Source organism: Mus pahari, chromosome 14 (genome assembly GCF_900095145.1).
Source record: "Mus pahari chromosome 14, PAHARI_EIJ_v1.1, whole genome shotgun sequence".
NCBI classification, from domain to species: domain Eukaryota; kingdom Metazoa; phylum Chordata; class Mammalia; order Rodentia; family Muridae; genus Mus; species Mus pahari.
The window spans coordinates 42,391,362-42,413,790 of record NC_034603.1 but is presented as its reverse complement, the minus strand read 5'-3'; the positions used below and the strand labels follow the sequence as shown (position 1 = coordinate 42,413,790).

The 22,429-nt window shown below is 52.7% G+C and overlaps 1 protein-coding gene across 5 annotated transcripts; it reads right to left on the bottom strand.

The window, feature by feature from the left end:
• Positions 1-211: 211 nt before the first annotated feature.
• Cluh (clustered mitochondria homolog) lies at positions 212-21,837 on the bottom strand. 5 transcript variants are annotated; one of them, XM_029545785.1, is made up of 27 exons: positions 21,704-21,836; positions 21,627-21,640; positions 14,755-14,957; positions 14,077-14,248; positions 12,090-12,233; positions 11,813-11,937; positions 11,572-11,726; positions 11,346-11,471; positions 10,921-11,068; positions 10,665-10,757; positions 9,076-9,770; positions 7,286-7,515; positions 7,008-7,112; positions 6,765-6,865; positions 5,975-6,127; positions 5,831-5,893; positions 5,474-5,718; positions 5,130-5,214; positions 4,831-4,984; positions 4,613-4,752; positions 3,892-3,972; positions 3,690-3,815; positions 3,477-3,598; positions 3,137-3,230; positions 2,914-3,048; positions 2,757-2,830; positions 212-1,637 (listed from the first exon to the last, which is right to left on the bottom strand). In XM_029545785.1, exons 1-27 carry the CDS (start codon positions 21,724-21,726, stop codon positions 1,439-1,441), a joined length of 4,005 nt encoding a protein of 1,334 aa, XP_029401645.1. In that variant the 5' UTR covers positions 21,727-21,836; the 3' UTR covers positions 212-1,438. The 5 variants fall into 5 exon arrangements, with proteins under 5 accessions (XP_029401645.1, XP_021067234.1, XP_029401642.1 ...); XM_021211575.2 differs by having other exon boundaries at positions 21,627-21,836; XM_029545782.1 differs by lacking the exons at positions 21,627-21,640; positions 21,704-21,836 and adding an exon at positions 17,535-18,342.
• Between the last annotated feature and the right edge of the window lie 592 nt (positions 21,838-22,429).

Here is a 22,429-nt window from a genome sequence, read left to right as displayed (position 1 = left end):
CAATACCTCTTCCACACATCTTTCATTGCAGCTGTTTTTTTCTTGTGTAGAGCCCAGCCTAACAACTGGAGCTGCACCCCTTCCACTTCAGTGACTTGAACATAACGTTGAATTTGACCCAATATATACATAATTACCTCCCAGCAGTACTTCTGAGCCTCACTCAAGCAATAGTAACAAGTTCCACAGAGCACACAGGGAAGACTGGGGCAGCAGGTTTCAAAAACTCACTTTATTCCAATGTGAAATGAAGACGTGATGGTTTAAAAACAAGAAACTGTTCTTGATAGCTGTGGGGATGTCTTGCTGGCCCATGCCCATTCCCTTTGAAACAAGGTCCCTGGACAGATACTACCCATCAGCAGCTCCAGAAAAGCCCCAAGTAGAGGCTCTGCCTAAAACAGCTCCCTTGAGCTCAAAGGGTGGGCATCTTCTTCAGGGACAGCAGACAAAGAGAAGCGACACAGGCAGGGAGGGGAGAGAGCAGCCAGGGCAGTAGGAGCCCCACCCCCAGAGCGTCTTTGTATAAGTGCTTATATGGCAAAGACCAAGGAGGAGCCAGGCTCCAGAGGTGACAATCACTCCTGTGCATGGTACTTTCCCTGGGAACCACAATTCAGCCCTGGGTCCCCACCTCGTACCCAACTGTGCATTAGGCAGCTCAGGTTTAAATGGGGAGAAAGATACATTCAGACTGTTGGCCCCCAAGGTTATGCTCACCTGGGGTACAGGGAGCAGGGAGGCAAGTCAAAGCCTGTGGCAGGACCTCCTCTCCTGCTTGGCCAAGGCCAGGCACATGGATGTGTGGGGTCTACCACTGCTGGCCCCTTCCCTTTACCCTGAGGCTACAGGTAGGCCAAGCCCAATCACAGTAAAACCACTGCAGGTCTCACCTTGCACCCTACCAGACATCTGGCTCCCCCTCTCAGGACATACTAAAGCCCCCATCTTTTTTGGCTGAAACCTGGACTTTAACCCAGGCTGGACCCAGGGGTAGTGGCAACAAAAGCAGCAGCCATAATGTCAAACATATAAATGACCTGAGAAATTGCATCTGCACGTCATCCACTCAGAACTGACTGGGCTATGTACATCAGGAAGGACGGAGCACAACACCCACAGGCATGGACACACACACATCTGCTTGATGCTGGGGAGGCACTTGCCCCCCACAGCTGGAGCTGATGCCTACACACTTCACTTTCGTGTCTTCAATTAGGCCTCTGCATTGAATATTCATTGAACCAGTGCAAAACCATCTTTTAGGGGCAGGCAGGCCAGGGCAGGGCCCCAGGCAGATGGTGGGGTGAGGTGGGGGTAGAAAGTGGAGGACTAGCTTCCTCTCCCAATCTGCAGGGCATGCCCTTAGAATTCTCCTGGAATCTGTCTGCATCACCGGGTAATGGGGCTGCTGAACTGTCCATCTTTCTCTCCTTTTTTATCCCTGTAAGTTCAGGGAAGAAGGACCTTCCTTGGCAGTCTGAGAGGAGCCCACGTCCTCCACAGCTCTCTCTGGCTCAGGCTCAGGCTCAGGCTCGGGGGCCATGGGTTCTTCAGCCTTATCCCTGTTTCTGTTGGCCTCCTGGAGCTGGTGTCGCCGTGCCACCTCTGCCTTCAGGTTTTCCAAGTCCTTTTGGCTGAACATTAGGAGGCAAAGGTAGAGTCAGAGTAGCCTGGATGCCCTAGTACCCTGAAGCTTCCAGGACACTGCCACTCAGGACAGTGGAGATGTATGGAACGGGTGTCCCTCCTAGAAGTGGAGTGCCGACTACACTTGACAGCATGTGGTGAGTGTGCCATCCCTACCCCTAAGGTAATCTGCTCTCAACCTCTACCTCTGTTTGCTGCCTTCTACAGCAGACCAGAGGCAGCAAACAGGACAAGGGTGCCCCTTCCCATTGCCAGCTGGCCCACCAACAGCATCTCCCACATCCAGGAAGGAGGGACTTTCAAAGCAGTCTGCAAGAATTGGGGAATTTTAAAAAAACTAGCTGGCAAGGCACAGCCCCTGCACTGGAGAAGCAGACAGCTACAGTCACATCATATGGACTGGAAGTGAAAGATCACCAAGATATAATGGGAAACAGAGGGCCAGCCAGGTACTTGTGGAACAAAACTGGGAGCTCAAGGCCATTCTCAGCTATGTAGCTAGCTAGTGTTAAGGTAAACATGGGCTACATAAGACCTTGTCTAAAACAAAACAAGAAAAGGAAGAAATTTGAACAAGGGATGCTAAAACTTAGGACATCAGGTAGTACTACACAGATCCACTGTGGTCTCAACACCTGGAAACCGAGGCAAGAGGGTCATGTGCTTGAGGCCAGCTCACTCCAGCCCCGCACCCACAAGACGGAAGCAAGATGGCTCCTAATTTGAGGCTGGCCTGGGCTACCATGAGGTCATGGTTAGCTTGGAACTCTGTCACAAAATAAGTGGCCAGGCTGTGGTGGCACACGCCTTTAATCCCAGCACTTGGAAGACAGAGGCAGATGGATTTTTTTGAGTTCAAAACCAGCCTGTTCTGCAGAGTTGGGTTCCAGAACAGTCAAAGCTGTTACATAGAGAAACTGTCTCAAAACAGACAACAAAAATAAAGGAAAATAAAACACTATAGCTATGTCTTTCTTGGATTACATGGTGTCTGGGAAGAATCACAAAGAACCTTGCTATAGGCTATGCTTTTAAAGTCTTGAGCTCTGCGCATGTAACTTAAACAGACCCTAAGGCTGACTGCCAGGGCTGGTGGAGGTCCTCACCTGAGAGGAATGAAGAGGATGCCATTGATGACATTGAGCTGCTCCAGGACACTGGTCATGCTGGGAGCTGTGAACTGAGGGTGGTGGAAAGCCAGGTTAGCGTGGCCTAGCAAGAGGATAGGGCACTGCACTCACCCTGCTCAGCCCAGGTCCATACCTTGAGGGGTGGGATATTGGCACTGGAGCCATTACGGTAGATCTCATTCATGGTGCGCTGCAGGGCCACTGCCTGCTGGGTCAGGCACTTGAGGTACTCAGAGCTCTCCTTGGTTTTCTCATGGTCCTCACCAAGCTATAAAGGACAAGAGCCAAAGGAAAGGGAGATCAGGGCTGCACGGATGGCCACAGGCACAACCTTCTCAGCCCCTGCTGAGGCCCACCTGCGTCTTGTAGATGGTGTAACCTTCCTTCTCGTGCTGGAGGGCTGACCGGAACTCGGCTTTGCTCTCATAAACTCGTGCGACAAGGTGGTGGCTGGAGGAGCAGATTATAGGGGAAAGAGAGACAAGAGGTGGACTTATCTCCACCTGAGAACTAGATCCCCTTACAAGCTCCCAAGGAACCATCCCAGGAGAGGGCCCTGAGCATAGGCAGAGCTTCAAAGAACTTTTCTCAACTGCGTAGACAAAACTGGGTCCCTTCCCAACCACTCTCTGCGTCTCCAAAAGTTTGTGGGGGTGGGGTAAGGGGTGGGGAGGGTCTTAGCCAGCACTGCCTCACCTGAGAGCCACCTTAAGGGCCTTGGGCCCATGGTACTTGGTAGTAACAGCCAGGGCATTCTCCAGGAAGCGCAGGGACAGATCGTACTCCATTACTCCATGCAGCACCAGCCCGATGTTGTTCTGGGGGAGAAGGGAGAAACCAAGTCAGTTCCTCCCCTGCACAAAGTCCATCCATGGTCTGGTCACCCAGATTCTCCTTGCCAACACTCACATCCAACAATGCCATCTCAGGGTGGTCCTCCCCAAACACGAGCAGCATGAGGTAGCGAGCACGGTACAGGAGGCTCAGGGCTGTGGACAGCTGGCTGCTGGCGAAGCAGTACAGGGCCAGGTGCATCTGTGGGTGGGGTCACGGTGGGTCAGGGTAGCCTCAGGCACCCATACCTACAAGCCAACCCGGCCTGGCTACTCACATATTCCTGAATGGTGTTGGGGTGCTCAATGCCCATCACCCGCTCACTCATCAGCACGGCCTTCTGCTGATTGCTGAGGGCCTGGAAGAGACAGTATCCATCACAGGGGAGCACTGCTCCCCAACTGAGCAGCCCCACACAGCCTGGGCTAGCCTGCAGTTTCTACCCTTTGCACACAGGCAGGAGAACGGCTGCTGTGACTGAGGCCTTCACCACAGAGACCATCTGAAACTCTATCGGTCTACATCTTCTTCCCTAACAAAGCTATGCAGAAACAAACATCTGAAAGCGCATTCACCCCTAAAAAGCTTTCCTAGGACATCCTCTGGTTGAGAGAGCAGGGGGCCCAAAGCATACCGAGAGCCTAGGGACCAGCAAAGTAGCTGGAGTACAACCACAGAACACTGAAGAAAACAAGAGACCATCAGCTGGTCTTCCCATGGTCACTCAAAGGCCAGGTATTGTGCCACAGCTCTTACAGGCTTTCTTTCCTATGTCCCTGAGCGGCATCATGTTTACCTTATAGAGCACAGGTAGCTACTGAGTTCTCCCAAGGACAGCAAGAACAGCTGATGAGCTCACGGAACAAGAACTTTGGACCTCCCTACATGGAAATTCATTCTCCCTGTTTTAACAAGGGGGTGATGGTGGAGTCCCCAGACCTTTCTTTCATGCAACCCCAACTAATAGGTGACAGCTAGAAGTGCAATAGCCTACACACCTCAGCATAATCACCCATGATGTAGTGGAGGCGGGCCAGAAGACGCAGACAGGCACAGATCTCCACGTGCATGGCTCCGTAAACATTATTGAACAGGTTCAGAGCCTCATTGATGAGCTCACAGCCTTCCTTCAGGAAGCCTACGAGGCAGCCGGGGTGGCAAGGTCAGGACTGGGCAAGAGACACTCCCGTTTCCCCCAGCCCACAGTGCCACGCACCCTGCTGTACTTTGGCCTGTCCACTCTGGAAGAAGTGGAAGGCATCCGACGCCTTGGGGTTCACATGCTTGACCACGGGGAAGATATTGAGCACATCTTCCTCAGTGAAGGCAGGCTTGTGGCGGCTGTCAAAACTGTATTCCTTCAGCAGAATCTGGGGACAGGGCCCAACACCCAAAGTCTCAGCCATGGACACAAGAGCAGCACCTCCTAGCCTCCCATCACATGCCCAGAGACTACCATCCCAAAAAAGCTCCCTTCCCCTTGTTTTGTGGGCCAGGCTGGAAAGGAGGACCCACCTGGATCCCGGTTTTCAGTGAGATCTCCCGCAGCAGTGTTATCTTCTGCAGCCCGTAGGTCTCCACAGCCTGGTCCACAGAATCACTAGGGGAAGGAGCAGGAGCTGAGCAGCCCTGCACCACCTGCCACTCTGGACAGCTGCTCAACTCCAGAGCCCACAACCAACACTATCTACCCACTGCTTAGCATAAACCCATACAGCCAGCCCCACTTCCCCATGCTGGTCCCACATAGCTAAGCCAGTTTACCTGCTGTCTTCACTCCACTGCTCTTAGACCACATGCTGCCCCAATCCACTCCCCGTCTTCTACACTATGGTGACCCTTGTCCCCTGTGTCCATACCACTCAAGGGTGAAGTCAAAGTAGTTTTTGGCCTCATGGCATATGTTCTTCCAGAGCTCTTGGGGGGTCATCACAGCCCAGGCAGTGTTGTCTGCAGCTCCTGGGGGCCTGTTTTTCCTCCTCTTGTTCCTTTTCTTGGAGAGCAGCTCATCAGCAGGCAGGTGGGCCACGGGGTTAGGATAAGAGCTCAGGAAACAGTTCAGGAAGTGGCTGATGGCAGCTGAGAGGCCTGAGAGCTCCACTCCCTGAGCCAAGTTTTGGTTGAAGTCAGGATGGCCCTAAGCCCCCACCCAGGGCTCTTCTCCAGGCCCCATGCCACCCGGGGAGGTCCCACTAAGTTGGGGAAGAGGGCGGCACCTGTAGATATGTCTTGAAGATGTGCTTGGCGGAGCGTGTGATGAGCTCTCCGATGCCAATTTTCTGGGGGGGGTCAAAGAAAGAAGTCTGGGGCAGGTCCCAGGCTTCCAGCTGCCACCACCTCCCAGGCCAAACCCCACTCACATAAATGTGGTCCAGCTGGTCTCGGGCTGGGCTCCGAAGCACCAGATCCAGCACCTTGCCCAAGTATCGCATGTTGATTCCACGCTGGCGCATCACCTCAGCCAGTGTGGCCCCATCCATGGGCAACACAGCATATTCTGTGCAATCCTTTACCTGTGGAGCTGCATCAGGTCAAGACCAGCCCTAGCCCTTTGCCCCTACCCCTCTGGGTCTTCCTAGAGCCCTAACGGAAGGACAGAACTGAAGCCCTGGCTTCCATGAGGAAGAGAGGGCCAAGGTGTAAAACAGGCACAGGAACCTAGCCCTGCCTTTTCGCCAAGCAGAGGGAACAGGAAGAGGGATCCCACCATTGGGAAGCAGCCTGAACTCTTGGGTAAAGACCCAAGTCCCACGGGTGGCACAGGGTCATCTGGTTATGTGAGAAGAAACCACAGCCTGAAAGACTCACAACCTGAGGCAAAAATGGCACCGACCCCGGGATAAGAGGAAGCAAGCCTGTCACTCAGGAGCCTAGGCAAAAAGCTAGTGCAATCAGTTGGACAGGAAATACTAGGCCTCTGTATTTGTGCCTCAAAGGACCAGAATCTCAGCTTTGCCAGGGCACAGCCTATCTATGTCTGACGTCTCCTTTGACTTATTGGGTGCTGCCAGCGTGCCAGGCTAGGAGAGGCCAATGCAGCAGTTATAAGAAGGTTCTCTATGTGATCCAGAGACCAAGGAGCATGAGGCACCAAGGTCGGCAACAGCCCCTTTCAGCAGCCCCAACCCAACCTTTCAGCCCCTCCCTCACCAAACCAGGGATCTGGCAGGAGAGCAGGAAGGCAGCAGCATCTTTCAAAAGCTGCTTCTGGTCCCGAACTTCATCCTGGCAGGACTCAGGAAATCGAACCCCTGGGAAGGTAGAGCAGGAAGGCTTAAGCTAGGCAGATGACATCAGGGGGGCAGCTTTCTGCTGCTGAAGAGCCCAAGCCCATCCCATGATGCTTTGCTGTCAGTTACAGGGTTCACTCACTGGTTATCCATTCTTACTTGCCTGGGGAGAAGATGTCAGGATTGAAGCGAATATCAAAGGCCGTGCTGCTGATGGAGCCAACAGCCTTGCAGGCATTGCGGATCACCTCTCGGCTCCGAGGGTCTACTGTGGAGACGGGTGGGCGAGGATAGTTGGTAGAGCTGTGCACCGTGAGCCTCTTGCCCAACCCACTCTAGGGATGTCTGCCTGCCTCTCTTAGAGATCATGAACCCCCACCCCCATGGCTAAGCTGCCAGGACCAGCTTGGGCTCTCCAAACAAGCAAGCAAGCAACCCCACCTGTGCCATCATCTGAGGCGATGGTCTCTGCCAGCTCCTTCACCTTGGCGAGGCCACTCACACTGCTGCCCTCCTCCTCACATCCTGCCTCAGGTCCTATTGAATCTTCAGATTTGGTCTCTGCAGAGGAGGGAGGGCCACCATTCTCCAAGGTGGAGGAGGTGGTCTCCACCTTGCTGGCCTTCTGCTGCATCAACTGTAAGGCAGCCAGCTTCATGAAGAGAAGGTACCTAAGAGCAACAAAGCAGGTGTGATGAAGCAAGGGGCTGTAGACTGTAGCCAGGCTGTCGAGGTTAAGAGCACTTGCTAGTCTTACAGATTCGCTTTCCCGTACTGACATGGTGGCTCCCAACCATCTGTACTTTCAGTTCCAGAGAGTCCAATGCCCTCTTGTAACCTTTGCAGGAAATGCAGGCATGCGTGTGGTCCACACAGATGTAGGCAAGAGTCATAAACACAACTATAGCAATGAACTCTTCAAAAGCAAGCCAGGCAGGTGTCACCATATATAACCTCAGAACTGGAGAAGCAGAGGCAGAGGCAGACAGATCTCTGAGTTCAAAGCCAGCCTGGTCTTTGGAATGAGTTCCAGAGAAACCTTGTCTCAAAAACAAAAAAAAAAACAAAAAAAAAAACAAAAAAACAAAACAAAAACCCAAAAAAACAAAGCAAAAAACCCAAAAAAACAAAAAGGCAGGCCCAGACTCCACGTCTCTGGGGACAACAATGTTGGTACTGGGAACTCTATCCTGTTAGCACATGGACAGTCTGTCCTATCCTGCGCACATGCCTGTACCGGGCTAGCAACCCCACCAGAGAGGTCAGAGCAAAACTAAAGTGTAGTGTTGCACATCTGTAATCCCAGCCAGCACTAGGGAGACTGGGACAGTATTTTGAGTTCCAGGCCAGCTTTTGCTACACAGTAAGACCCTGCCTCAAAAGCAAATAAACAAAGCCCCACTATACTGTCCCCAAGTTAGAAGACAGCTAGGGCAAACGGGGGAGGGAGAGCTAGACCAGGGCTCTCAGCAGGGAGGAAGAGGAATGCCAATGGCATCTGCAAAGAGTTCATCGTGGTGTGAGACAGCAAATGGATGCGGTCAGTGCCAGCAGCCCAGCACTCTGAAGCCCCACTTCCCAGCCCCATACTGCAACGTTCTTCCTGCCATTAGACTATATTAACACATTTATTTACTAGGAGACAGGGCCTCTTTGTGTAGACCAGACTTGGCCTCTAACTTGCTTCTACCTCCTGAGTGCTGGGATTAAAGGTGTGCCCCACCACACCTGACTTTGTGTCTTTATGTGGGTGTGTATATGTGCACATGGAAGCCACAGGAAGCCATCAGCTGTCCTATATTACCTCTCCCTTACTCCCTGAGACAGGACCTGTCACCAAACTTGCACTACATAGCAGCTTGTGAGCACCTATGAGGATCCTGTGTCTGCCCTCTACCCGCAGTGGTGGGGTTAGAGATCTGAATCCAAGTCCTCATGTTTCCATAGTAAGCATCCCTCACTGAGCCCTTCCCAGCTCCACATCTGCACTTACTGGCATTTCCTTAAAAGCCCAGGACCACCCTGCTGGAGCACTGGTTAGCCACTTGCTAGTCTACAACTGACAGAGGCCCTGTGTTTCTGCATCTGGAGATCTGAAGCAGGCAAAGGCTGAGGTTTATATTCAGGCTCTAGGAAGCAGGCTGGGTTGCTCCCTTCCAGGATTTCCCTCAGAACAGATGATCCTGAGCCAGCTTCTCTGTCAGTCTAGGCCAACAGCAGCCATTCCTCACCTGTGCTCCACAAAAGCATCCACTAGCTCCTGGCGCAAACAGCACAGCTTGTGTCGGTGGGTTCGAGGGAAGCCAGCGCGAGAGCACTCCTCAGGCAGCTCCTCACCAGGCACAGGAAGGAAGTTGAGGTCCGGTGGGAAGGTGCGCAGTAGGTCAAGGATGTAGTGGCGCCCATCATTGCCAATGATGCCCTTACACTCGACCGAGGAGCAGAGCTCCACCTCCTCATCTCGGTCATTGAGCACTCGGTGACGAAGGATCTTGAGGGGCCGGCTGGTGCGCTCCAACAGCTCCAGATAGCGTGGGTGTGACACTACCGTCTTGCCAAAGTCAATGGAGCCATAGATGACACTCTGCTCCTGGTCCCGTTCCAGGATGCCAGGGATGATGGACTGAGCTGTGACCCGGTAGCCACGGTAATCTACTACCACTGTACCCAGTGTGTATAGTCCCTCTACATCCACGGCATTGTATGTGCGAACACCATTCAGGTCATTGGTGGGTGCCACGTAGGCTGCCACATCCCCACCAAAGTCTTTGTAGTGGTCCCGGACATCAAAGCCCAGGCTGAAGAAGATGTTGTTCCAGATGAACATCTGCATCTTGGTCTCCTCACTGGGGTTGATGGCCATCACATTGCCATCAATAACTGCCATGGCACCCCTTGTGGCTGCCGCTGTGAAATCACTGTGCACCTGGGAAGGCCAAGGTTGGGAGGGTGAGAGCACCAAGGTACATCCTACCCTGGTCCAGGTCACCTAGATGGTAAAGGCAGCCAGGCCCTGGACACCAGGGAACCCTAGCCTCAGTTTCCTCATATTTAGAAAAGGGCAACAGCACCATTTCTTTTTTTTTTTTTTTTTTTTTTTTTTAAAGATTTTATTTATTTATTATATGTAAGTACACTGTAGCTGTCTTCAGACACTCCAGAAGAGAGAGTCAGATCTCGTTAAGGATGGTTTGAGCCACCATGTGGTTGCTGGGATTTGAACTCTGCACCTTTGGTAGAGCAGTCGTGTGCTCTTACCTGCTGAGCCATCTCACCAGCCCAGCACCATTTCTTAAAATCATTTTGAGACCTCAACAAACAAACAAACAAACAAACAAACAAACAAACAAACAAACAAACAAACAAACCAATCAGGAACAAAGGGGAGTATGCAGGGCCAAATGATATGGTTTAGCAGGTAAAGGTCCTTGCCACCAAGTCTCACTACATCACTTCAATCCCTAGACCTACCTACAGTAAAAGAAGACCTGCCTCCCACTGACTGCCCTGCCCCATACCCACCACACACATGCACACACATTCTACCAGCATGCTACTGCACCTGTGGCTCAGTAAGGGCACCATGTGATCATGGCAGGACATGAAGATGGCTAAGAAAGATAGGTTACTCCCCATTCTATGGTCTCAAGAATCTCAATGAAGCCATAGCAAAAACCTTAGGTGGTTTTCTGGGAGGCAGGAGGCTGACACCCCCTGCAAGTCCATCTCCAGTGTTGCCAACAAAGGTAAGCTAGTAACAGCCTCTAGTTTTCTCTCTTCCCACAAGCCCAGCGACAGGGAGACTTAAGGCTGTAGTCACCTTGAATATGGCTCGTTCTCGGAGCAACCGCTCAGGCAAATTCTTGCGGGGCAACTCCCTTGTTGTCTGCAGCTCTTCATTCCAGTCCCGGGTCTGTGGAGGGACCAGGGAGCAGAGGCAGGCTCAGCCTATGTCTGCTGACCTGCTCTGGGTTATCCCCTTCTCCCACTTCCCTGTGGATAGGCCCCTAGAGAACAGAGGGAGCCTACTGGGAGGTGCATAGGAGCCTGGCAGGAAGGGCGGGTCTGGGTAGCACCTGTCCAGGAATGTGCTCCTCGTAGCCCAGCCTCGAGGTGTAGGCGTCCTCCGCACGCACACAGTCCATGGCGTGCTCTGCCTGGGGGGCTGTCCAGCTGTATACCTGGAACGGGGTGGCGATCCTCTCGAATGGGTGGCGCTGGACCCTGTGGCAGGCAGGGGAATAGAAAGGTGGGACACCCCTCCAAGCTTAGAGCCCAGTTGTGAGCTTCTCTTCTCTGAGGCCCTCACTGTTCTGGCATCTCCTACCCATGGATGCCAACCAGAAGTCAGATAGTGCAAATGGGCACCTCTCCCAGGGCTGTTGCCCCCTTGCATCAGGGACTCTCAGGCACTGGGACACCATTTCTTCAAGCAGAGGTGCTGGTGTGGGGTCCAGCCTGTGGCTGGAGGCAAGGCGGGGCATGGCGGCAAAGGTGCTACCTTTTCTTCTGCAGCACAGCAAAGTTCTTTTTGAAGGTTGGGCTGATCTGGTTGAGCAGCTCTACTAGGGAATGGCTGAGGAAGCGGGGGCTGGCAGGCTTGGGGTTGAAGTGGTAGGCTGTGGACCTGCAAGGAGAGGGTCACTAAGCAGGTGCCCTAAGTATCTGTCATTAGACTCAGAACACGGGGACATGCCATGGCACATGGAAGACTAGCAAAGCCTTACTGATTCAGGTAGAAGCCCCTCGTAGATGCAGTGATGCTGACTTGCCGGTCCTCAGCAGTGATCACAAACAGGTACATGAGGTCCCCATGCATCTTGCGGTTCCCGGGAGGTGGGTTCCAGCCACTCATGGTGAGTACTTTCAGACACTGCAGGGGCTGCACAAATGGCCAAATGTGAGGAGACAGGATGTTTGGTATCCTCCCACCAGGGTCTTACTTCCTTGATGCTTCTAAAGTCTTACCTTCCAGTCACGGTTCTGGGGCTGCAGGGGACACAGAGGCCGCTCCCGGCTCCCTGGCAGGATATACTCAGGTGGTGTGCAGTCGATGGGGTCCATCTCCAAGCCTTTCTTCCGCTTCCCACTGTCTGAGGAACCCAAGGCTGGTGGTCAGCCAGGAACCAACTATCTCTGTTACTTAACGTGTCTCTGGCTTGCCTTAGCTTCAGCAAACCCCCAGCCCCCAGCCCTTTAGGCCTTTGTCCCTCTGCACAAGTCCAAGTGCCAATTTTTCCCGCACCTCCTAAGTCACCATCAGTGAAGACACTCAGGAAGGACAAGGAGTTACAGTCAACTCCATTGAAGGCATCAGATGGGTCCAAGCTTTTGAGGAGGTCTCTGACATGGCGCACGTGGATTCGGGCCTCACGCACCGTGTAAGGCTCTGCCAGAAGGAGGGAAAAGCATTATTATAGTCCTACTAGAGTAACTTGGCTTGCAATGAGATCTTCAGTGTTTTCACAGGGGGGAAGAGGGTTGGTTGTTTGAAAGTAGAAGACAAGGTCTCTATAGTTCCTGCTACCTTAGAGTTATGTAACACAGACGACTACCCTCCAATTCAGTGCTATGGCTGCCTCAGTCCCCCAAGTACTGAGAACATAGGCAGAGAGCCATGTGCCTAGACTTCTCTCCTTACAATGCTGGGGTGGTGGAAAGGTGTAGAATTAAGGCGAATCTACAGCTGCTGGGGTAGCTTAAAACTTCCATTTTAGTTTCTTTTTTCAGGGTGGGGACAAAGTGACAAAGTTTAAGACAGAGTTATATGGCACTGGCTAGCCTAGATCTAACAGTGATCCTGAAGTCCTGGCCTCTAAGTGCCAATAATAGACACAGATCACCATGCCTGTTCAAGTTTTTATTTTTAGTTTAAGTGTGGGCATATCTGTATGTTTCTGTTACTGTATGCCATGTGGGGAGTGGAGTGCCTATGGAGGCCAGAAGAGGGCATCGGAACCGCTGAAACTAGACTTATGGTTGTTGTGAACTGCCTGATGTAGGTGCTGGGAACTGAATCCAGGTCCACTGGAAGAGGAAATGCCCTTAACTGCTAAGCCACATCCCCAAACCCTGAATTTTCCAATTAGGGTTCCCATTTTTAATTCTCCTGTCAGCTAGCTATGGTGGGACCTCACTAGACTCCCAACTGCTGTGGTGGAGGAGCAAGGGTTCTATATATCAAGTTGAAAACCAGTCTTATACTGTCACCAAAAAATTCCAAAATTCCACAAACACTTAAGCTGTGTGTATGTAAATCACACAAGTGTGCGCACGCGCGCGCGCGCACACACACACACACACACACACACACACACACACACACACACACACACACTCTTGTTAGTGGGATCCTTGTTTGCAAAGAACACTCTACCACCTGTCTCTTGAAGCCTACTCAGGCCCCTGGAAAACCCATTCAAGCCATAGGCTTTGTTCAGATACCTCCAGTCCTGTGGAGTCTCAACCTCGGGCTCTGCAGGGATAGCCTAAGTCTGTGTTTTGTCAATTTTAACCATTTCTGCAAGGACGAGTGGGGCTCCGATTGACTGACACTTGCCCTGGCATCACTCCTTCATTTTCCCTTTTGGTTTTTTGAGGCAGGGTTTTATTCTGTAGGTGAACCTCCAGTTCACAGCAAACCTCCTGTCAGCTGCCCAAATGCTGACAGGCATAAGCACTGTGCTCTTAATGAGCTGAGATTCCTGGGGATTCCCTCTGAGCTGCTCCAGGAGCTGCTTTCCAACAACCATCTCCCTATACCAGTGCAGACGACCTGCAGACCCGACACTGACATTTTCCATCAGGAGCGAGGAAACATCCCTGCACTTGGGAGGCACAGAAAGACAGGTCTCTGTAAGTTCAGTGATACTCTGATCTAGAAAGAAAGTTCCAGGACAGCCAGGGCAACATAGAGACCTTGTTTTAAAACATAAAACAAAAAAGCAAACAACCACAAAAAGGAGAGCTGCAAAACTTCTTCAGTTATGAAGAGGCAACACTTATCTTTTCAGAATTTGATAGGCTTATTTCAATCCTAGTTTGGAACTGGCTGAATTTTTTTAAAATGGAGACTCAAGTGTTTAAACTGTGGGCCATAAAGTAGAAAGAGTCACAAGCACCACCTCATGTGCCCAGATGGAGCACAGGGACAACAGTGACAGTGTCTGTTAGGATCTCTGGCCTAACTCTGGGGCCCTCCTCTGGCAGCCACCAGCTCAGTCTAGACCAACCTTCCACAACTCGGAGCACCGAGCCCTCCTGTAGTCCCTCTACACTGCGTAGCTCTGAAAAGTGGTCCAGCATATTGCCATCCAAGTGCAGTGAGAAGCAGGTACGGTGACAAGTATCCTCACGGTCCATGAGCACCTGGTGGATCTCCTGCACCATCTCCTGGGGGGACACCTGCCAGGGAGAAAGGTCACTCTAGTAAGAAACTATATGGGTAGGTACAAGAGCACGCCTCCTTGCTACCAGGCCAAGTTCCTGGGTTCCTAGAATAAACCCCCCAGTTTGCTGCTTTTTAGGTTTTAAAATTTTCAATTTAGCCCTATCCAGGAATACCATAGTCATCTGCATCTGTGTTTATATACACACTTTTACTATATGAACTTATTAGACAGAGCTTGGCCCAGGCCTAAACTATGTATAGGAACCAAGAGCAATTCCTTAACTAGAGGATGGGAAAAGCAGGAGAAGCAACACTACGGCCTCTAGAGCAAATGGCTCTGGGCTTGCCAGTGGCTGCTGGTGCCTGTCCTCTAGTCATAAGGCAAGCATCTAGTGTGCTAGCCCAGACCCTGGACAAAAGCAGGTCCAGCACATGCAAAGACAAGTCCAAGGCTTGACTTCCAAACCTCCTCCTCTCCAGCAGCAGCCTCAAGCCCGGTCCCCATCTTCCTCCATCTTACCTGAAGGGAAAAGGGCTCGATGCCAGGGGCCAGGATCTTCACAGAAAAGCCTGTGTCCTGAATGACAATGACTTCCTGTCCAGTGGTCTCATCTCCAGGCTCACCCTCATCCAGCCCATTTTCCCTAGGTGGCTCAGATGTCCCTTCTTCCTTCTTCAAGCTCTCTGAGCAGTCACCATTCAACAGCATGACCGCGGGGAGACCTGGGAAAGGTGAGAGCTGAGTCAAATGGGCCTAGCTGGCAGGCCTTCTGTCCTCACACATCCATCCACACGGGAGTAAAGAGACCAGCCCCCCACCCCCGCATCCATCTGAAGCACTGCCATCTCCTTTCCACACGCTGTCCCCTCCCTTTCCGTGCCCTGCTCCTCACCACAGTAGTCAGGATTCCTCTCCAGGGCCACAATGGCACACACCAACCTTCTCCAGCAGCAAGGCCTCTGCCCATCTCCTTTTTTTCTATCCAATGACTCATTCTCTCCAGTGATCCTGAGCTATAGACTGACCTCAGCCCCTCCTACCTCATTTCTCATATGGAGTCAAAATTGTCCATCTGTGAGCTCAGATGCCAGTGCTAGCCTGGTTTAAGCTTCTCAACCAAGTCGACTATCATCAACACATAACTTCCCCTTACATATCACCAAAGGCTCATTTTGTCAGAATAGAGTCTATTAACCTGGACAAATCAGTCCCTGTTCTCTCCCTGGTACTTTGTCGCTTACCCTAAATCTGCAACCAACTCCTAGGTGTTGGGGTTCTGCAGGCATGGCCTTGGTACAGTTTTCCAACATCAAACGCATAATTTCTGAACCCTTCTGATAAAGCAATGATGACTCAAGTCTGGCCAGCATTAGAGGTCACCTAAAACCAGTCTCTGCTCTGCTAGCTGCCTTCCTCTTACCTCTGTGCTCTTGACTATGCACCCCTCTACACCCCTCCACACACACACACACACACATCCCTGCTGAACTATTCTATAGCTTCTGCTGGATTATTCTATCAGCCATGATACACTGATCCACTGGGCAAACTCCAACTCTTTTTTTGTTTTGTTTTGTTTTTCAAGACATGGTTTCTCTGTGTAGCCCTGGCTATCCTGGAGTCAATTTGTAGACCAGGCTGGCCTTGAACTCCCAGAGATTTGCCTGCCTGCACCTGGCCCTTCCAACTCATTAAGTTCCAGGTACATAAACTTCCCCCAGAGCCTTCCCAAATGACCTGGACTGGCAGAAGTCCCAGCCCCATCACCACCTCCAGGAGCAGCCCCTCTGTACTGTGAATAGCTGCTCACATCAGCAGCTTGCTGTTCTATGTTCTGCCTTACTCTAGCTCAATGAAAAGATATCAAATTAATGCTAGTCTACATTCCAGCCCAAAGCTTGTGTGCACCCAACTTAGCATGCTGTGGGAAGAGAGAAGCAGGTGACAACCCTACTCCCCCACCCCAACGCCAGCGCTAAGGGGAACAAAAGAGATGCCCTCTACCTTTGGGAAGCCAAGGACCTTCTCTCAGAAACCCTCCAGCTAATCATAAGTCGGCCTGGGTACCCACCTGGCAGACAGAAGGCTTGGCCCCAGCACCGTCAGCCAGAATGGCCCCATCATCCCAGCTATGAACAAGACTGTTCCAGACAGAACAGCTCAGCTCTAGATGTCAGCCCAGCCCATCCAGACCCCAGGGTCCCTCTCCTACCCTGCTATCAGGAATGGTAACAGGGTACAAGAGCCCAAAGGCCGAAATCAAGGGCCTCATGGAGGTAGACTGACTCAAAATAGATGGGCAACAGTGGGGTCAGAGAGAAGCCTCAGCCCTTTTCCTGTACCCCTAAACTTCATAGTGGGTAAATAGGACCTTTAGGATTTCAGATATAGTACCAATTCATTAATCCCCCAAAAGGGTAATTGAGGCTTAGAAAGGTTTAAAGTGAACCCCAGGTTCACCAGCTCATGCCACTAGCCACTATGGGCCTCCAATAATGCTATCTATACCACATCATACCCTCTCCAAACCAGGAGTACCATCCAAGAACCACAGGACACACAGAATATCCCTTTCAGTGACCCAGCAGCTCCAGGCGGGGAGGCCTCAGCCTTTAAGAGATGAACAATATCATAGCAGTGGGGGCACGCCTTCAATCCCAGCACTCGGAAGGCAGAAGAGGCAGGTGGATCCAAGTTTGAGGCCAGCCTGGTTTACAAAGCAAGTTCCTGGACAGCCAGGACTACGTGGAGAAACCTTGTCTCAAAAAAAAAAAAAAGAAATGAACCCACCCCAAATGAACCCTGGTCTGGCCCCGAAGACAGAGCAGACAAGGGGAAGCCATGCTAAAAGCAGCCTAGGGTGCGCATGGAAGATCTCCCCCTCACTGGGTCCCTGGAGATGACTTTCCAGGTTGGCAATCTCCTAGAATGGAGGCAGAAGCTAGAAAGGCCCTCACTCAATACAGAGACCCAGTTTTGATCACTGAAGGTACACGGTAGGTAGGCACTTAAACCTGGACCTTAATAGACAGTCTGTGTTTCGCACGTTTGCAGTAGAGGACAAGGGAGTTAGAGAGGGAAGGCAAAGTGAACCCCAGCCTTTCTTCCTAAGCCCAGGGACCTGGACCCTGGTACAGTCAGATTTAAGAGAATGCTCCCCAGGGGCTTCCTCTCCTCCATGACAGCCAATCCTGGCTTTCTTCTTTCCTCCACAGGGACCTGAAAGTCTCTCCACCACAGGATTTGTGACAAGTGCTTTATCTGGTTAGTCACTGGGTCCACACAGCCCCACAGCCCACCTGGTACAGTGAGTAGCTGCACTCTTCTTGGCTCTGAAGTCTCAGGACTGCCATGGCAATAAGGCAGCCAGCTCCCCTGACCAGGCCCAGGCCCATTTCGGCCTCTGTCCCTTGTTCCAGTCTCTGCTTCTATCCTTGCGGTAATGCAGCTGGTCGGCTCAGGGCTGGAACTCCAGCTGGCTTCAGGTTTCAGTGGGGCCAGGCCTGCTGGGGCAGCCCCGGGAAGGACACATTCCCCCTGCCTCTCATTCTGTTCAAGGTCGGGCAGAAGGACAACTGAGGGCCAGGCGGCCCCACTGGCTTCAGGACCTTGGAAAGAACTACTACTAGTACTTAGGCCCACCTCCCCACATACCTCAGAAACAGAACCACTGCTAGCAAAACCATTAGGGGAACAGAGGAACCCAGCATTTGGGGTACCTGAGCCCCTGTGGACAGAAGGCATAGGGGGCAGGCTGGCAGGAGCAGAGCTCAGCAAGGGGGTCCTCTCCTCAGCAACACCCACACCGGTGGTAGGCAGGACTGCTTCAGCCAGCTGCTGACAACAGCTGGCACAGACCCGGGCCCAGGCCATCAGATAGCCACCCCTGGTCCGCCAGCAACTGACAGAGCACCCTGCCTTCCTCTTAGGTCAAAGGACTGGCTGGGGCCTCTGGCTCCTGTTGTCTCTTGCAGGTGACCTGGCAGCTGGCCTCTTCCTGAGAGTCACTGGTTCTAGTGAGAGGGGGATGGGCTCCCAATCTCCCAGAGGACAACTGCACCCAAGCCTCAGGACTTCAAGCTGCACCAAGAAGCTGGCAGACTACCTCTTCTCTTCCCAGCAGCCTGTGCGCCACCAGGAGAAAACCAAATGTCTCCCCTGGGGAAAAACAGAGCTGCCAGCAAGAGGCTGAAGGCCATCACACTGTGGAGAAGCAGCACGCCCAGCCTTGCCAGGGTGCCTTCGCAGGGCCTCTGACTTGTTGCCAGGGCCCAGTAAGGATTGCTCTGGCATCCATACTAACCAGCATGGGGGTGGAAAGGGGGGCAAGGCTCTCCCTCCAGGGCCCTCCATTCCCAGGGATAGCTAAGCAGACCTTTGGCTTCTCTTCAGCCCTAACAGGTTCTGAGCCTCACACCTGGGCAAGAAGGGTCAGATTCAGACAGAGCTCCACCCCTTTTAACCCCCTCTTCAAACACACCCTAATCCTGGGAGGGCAGCAGGTAGGCTGGCAATAATGCTAAAGGATGCCAACACTGTCTCACTCGAGTTAACATTAAGCCAGTGCTCACTTCAGGCCATCTCCCCAGAAGGACCATATTCAAATCAACTATCCCATCTCATTCAAGGAAACTAAAGCTCCACACAGCTTATAAGTGAGCTGTCCAAGGTCACAGAAGCAAAGGCTGTGAAGCTAAGTCTAGGAAAAGGGATGTGTGTCAGGGTTCCAAACCCAACCTCTGGGTGCTACTTTTAGAGTAAGGTCTATTGTTCATTCTCCTCAAGGGACCAGGCTACAGCAGTGCCTTCCTCCTGGAAGCCTAAGAACTTAGTCCAGGTGGTGCATGAAGCCATAGATGACCCAAGTCTCTACTTCCCTGCACTCAGATCCTAGAGGTCTTTGAGGACCTAGGTTTTAGGGAAGTGAAATAAAAAGGCAGTCCTCTGAAGAATGGGACTAACTGCCTAAATGGCACTCAGTACATGTGCTAACTTACGCCTACAATCTCTAGGAGAGATCCGAGCAGAAAGATAACACACAGCCTTCCCTAGGCCTAGACAGCACTCCCCTAGCCAGAGATGGTCACAGACAGGAGTTACAAAGGGGCCTGAGTAACCACAAGTAGCCTCTGTATGCCATTCCAGTCCGACAGTGTCTTCAGGGATGATGCCAGGGCCAGGCCACACCCTAGCTAAGCAATCAGCAGGTAGGGGTAGAACAGGAAGTCCATAAGCTACACTGCCCCATCCTTGAATCCAGGGCTTCAAGACATTAAGACAGGCAGAGAGACAGCTTATGGAAGACCCTGTTTGCCTCCTTCCTGTTTCCCCAGACCAGAAATAGGTCTTCAATGTCCAAGTGTAGTTCACTGTCTTCTCAGACACCACCCAAAAGAGCTTTAAGATCCTGCTGGAGAGATTATAAGCCCCTAAATTCTCTCCTTGTCTGCCAAGTCCCCTTCAGTTTCCACGCCCAAGTCAGGGAGCCCTCCCCTGTACAGAAGGAACCTGACACACCACTGTGAACTTGAAAAACCTGCCTGTTCTCTTAACCCCTAAAAGTTACTTTATTCCTAAGGTAACTGTCCCTGGCCTGCCTTGATCACCTCCTCAAAGGTACTGGAGAGCTCTAGAAAGACAGGCTGAGGGTCAGGGGCCTACACTCTGATACCCATGCAGAAACCTTACCATGCAGAAGGGTGGGGGAGGGCAGGGGGAGCAGGACATACATGATACAGGCTCCATTTATGTCTCTTCTTTTGAACAGATCCAAGATGGCTGGAAAATAAGTCTGTTATCTATACCAGTTTTCTGGGACACAGAAGCCAAGATCCCACCAAGTAGAAACTCCTGTGTCCCCAAGATGAAGAACTATGCTCTGACCCCAACCCAGCACCCCAGACACACCCCAAGAGTCCCTTAGCATTTAGTTAAGGGAGCTTCATTCACCAAAAATCCTCCACTACCATTCCAGTTCCTAAATCCCCTAAATTACATACATAATAACCCAGCACGCCCACCTCAGCTTCCTCTAGGCTGGGCTGGGATAGGCTTGGCATGCCAGCCCTAAACTGGAAATCCAAATGCTTCCCTGGACAATGAAATCACTATGACCTTGGACAAGCTGCTTTATATCTCTTCAGATCTCTTTGATGAAGGGGAAACAGCCAGCTCTAACCTTCTCTTACCCAGCTTGCCCATGAATTCAGAGCCACGACATCTTTCAGCACTTCTTGTGCTTGGGTACAACTCGGGCCTTGTCTTGGGCAAAGTAAGTCCACTGTGATGAATAGCAGTCTAGCAAGTGTTAGGCCCATTAGGGCCATCCTTACTCCCGTGTTAGCCTTAGACTGCTCAGGGAGCTGGGAAGAATGAGGAGATGAACTGAAGAAAAGAGAGATAAAGAGGGTCTGCACTCACTGGCATCCAGCATAGAAAGGACCAGGCTGGCTCTGAGGGAAAGTGAGGGGGCCCTGGGAAGGGGTTTCCAGTTTCAAGACTGGAGCCTGAGACTTGGTGAAAATAACAGAAAGGGCACAAGAGAAGTAGGCCCCACCCCTAGACAAGCCTCTGCCACTCCCAAAGCCACTGCCACACAGCCCCCACGGGGGAGAGCTGGGCGCTCCACTCCACACTAATGACCTTTGCCTTAAAAAAACAGCAGCTCTAGTCTGACCCACTTTTCGCAATAAGGCAGGTTAATAATCAAGTTCAGGCACAAACACCTCCCCTTGACAAACAGCTAGGCTTTGCCCACACACAGACAGGACCCCAAACCCCAGATCAAGTGGAGGCCGATAACTAAAAGAATTGAGACCACAGCCTGGTGACTGTGGGTTAAGCCCTTGTCTCTAAGAATGTACCAGAGACAACCCACCCCAATAACACACACACACACCAACTTGCGCTCTTCCCATAGTCCAAGTTTGGGCAGCTCCAAACTGAGCCTCACTCACAGTGCTGCAGCTCTGCCGCACAGGAACGTCTAGGACAAGAGAACCAGAAGGAGGCTGGGCCGCCCGCAAGTGTCACTGCCCCCAGCCCCAAGAGCTCCCCCAAGCAGGGGCGCGGAGGGGGTGGGGCCGCCGATTCCATCCGTCTGTGGCGGCGGCGGCGGCGCACCCTGAAACCAAACCGCGAGTGCGCGCACGTGTCCCCGCGATCTTGCGCGAGTGTGTCCGCCGTGGCTGCCCTTCCACGGTCCCCACGTGCGAAGTCCAGGCCGTAGCCGGGGGTGCCACTGAAGGTGACCTTCAGGGCGGGGGCGGCCCAGTGTACCGCCCACACTGGCGCGGAGGAAAGACGGTTGTTCCCACCGAGTCCCGAGCCCTCCGGCCCGACTCGACCGGGTCCCTAGCCCAGCTGTCCCTGCCCCCGGCCCACTCACTCACCAGCCGCGTCCGGCCGCCCCTTGCCGCCGGCCTGCGAGCCGTGCTCCCGGGCGCTGTCGGCCGGGGCGGCCGCCGGCAACTCGTCCGTCTTGATGACCATGGCGGGAGCGGGCGTCCGGCTCGCCTGTCCGCGCCGCACGCCGCGCCACTAACCCAAGTGCCCTGCGCGCCGCGGCCGCTGCGGGAAGGACGGAGTCACCGGCCCACGTGGTGCGCGCTTTAGCCTTTGACCCCCGCCGCCGCTCCCCTACCCCGCCCTCGCGCCCGGCCTGCCCACGGCAGACGACGAGGGACAAAACACCCAGCACTCCGTAGTCAGTCCACAGATACAGTGACTCTTCCAAAGTCTTAAAGGCAACGCGTCCGGCCTCAAAGGGGAGAGGCCTCGGCCCCCTGGTGAGGCGGAGCTTCTGGCAGCCGTTTTCCTAGATTCGCCGCCGGTTGGGCGGGCGCCGTGACCTTGGGTGGAGACTTGTCTAGGACTGCCTTCGCTCGCTGTTCCCCTCCCCCAATGACCCTCTGCTGCTTATTGAGCATCTGCCAAAAGACCGCGTCGTTATAAGGCAGCTTTGTTATCACGACCCTCGGTATCCTCCTCACGGAGTGAGCTCTTTCCTACTGAAGGGAAGGGTCTAGAGTGTATTTGGATTATTGAGGAAGGTGTGCAGGTTGCAAATAAGCATAAAGTGTCAGAAACAGACTGTGAAAACTTGGACTCAGCACCACGGGCTCCTCACCTATCTGTATAAATCTCTCTCTCTCTCTCTCTCTCTCTCTCTCTCTCTCTCTCTCTCTCTCTCTCT

Excerpts from the sequence above, each read along its gene's own strand:
- Cluh (XM_029545782.1), bottom strand. The coding sequence starts at position 18,108 with ATGGCCTGGGCCCGGGTCTGTGCCAGCTGTTGTCAGCAGCTGGCTGAA. Across the intron at positions 9,771-10,664 it reads GAGAACGAGCCATATTCAAG|GTGCACAGTGATTTCACAGC; the intron begins GTGACTACAGCC and ends TGGCCTTCCCAG. Across the intron at positions 5,215-5,473 it reads TTTGACTTCACCCTTGAGTG|TGATTCTGTGGACCAGGCTG; the intron begins GTATGGACACAG and ends TCCTTCCCCTAG.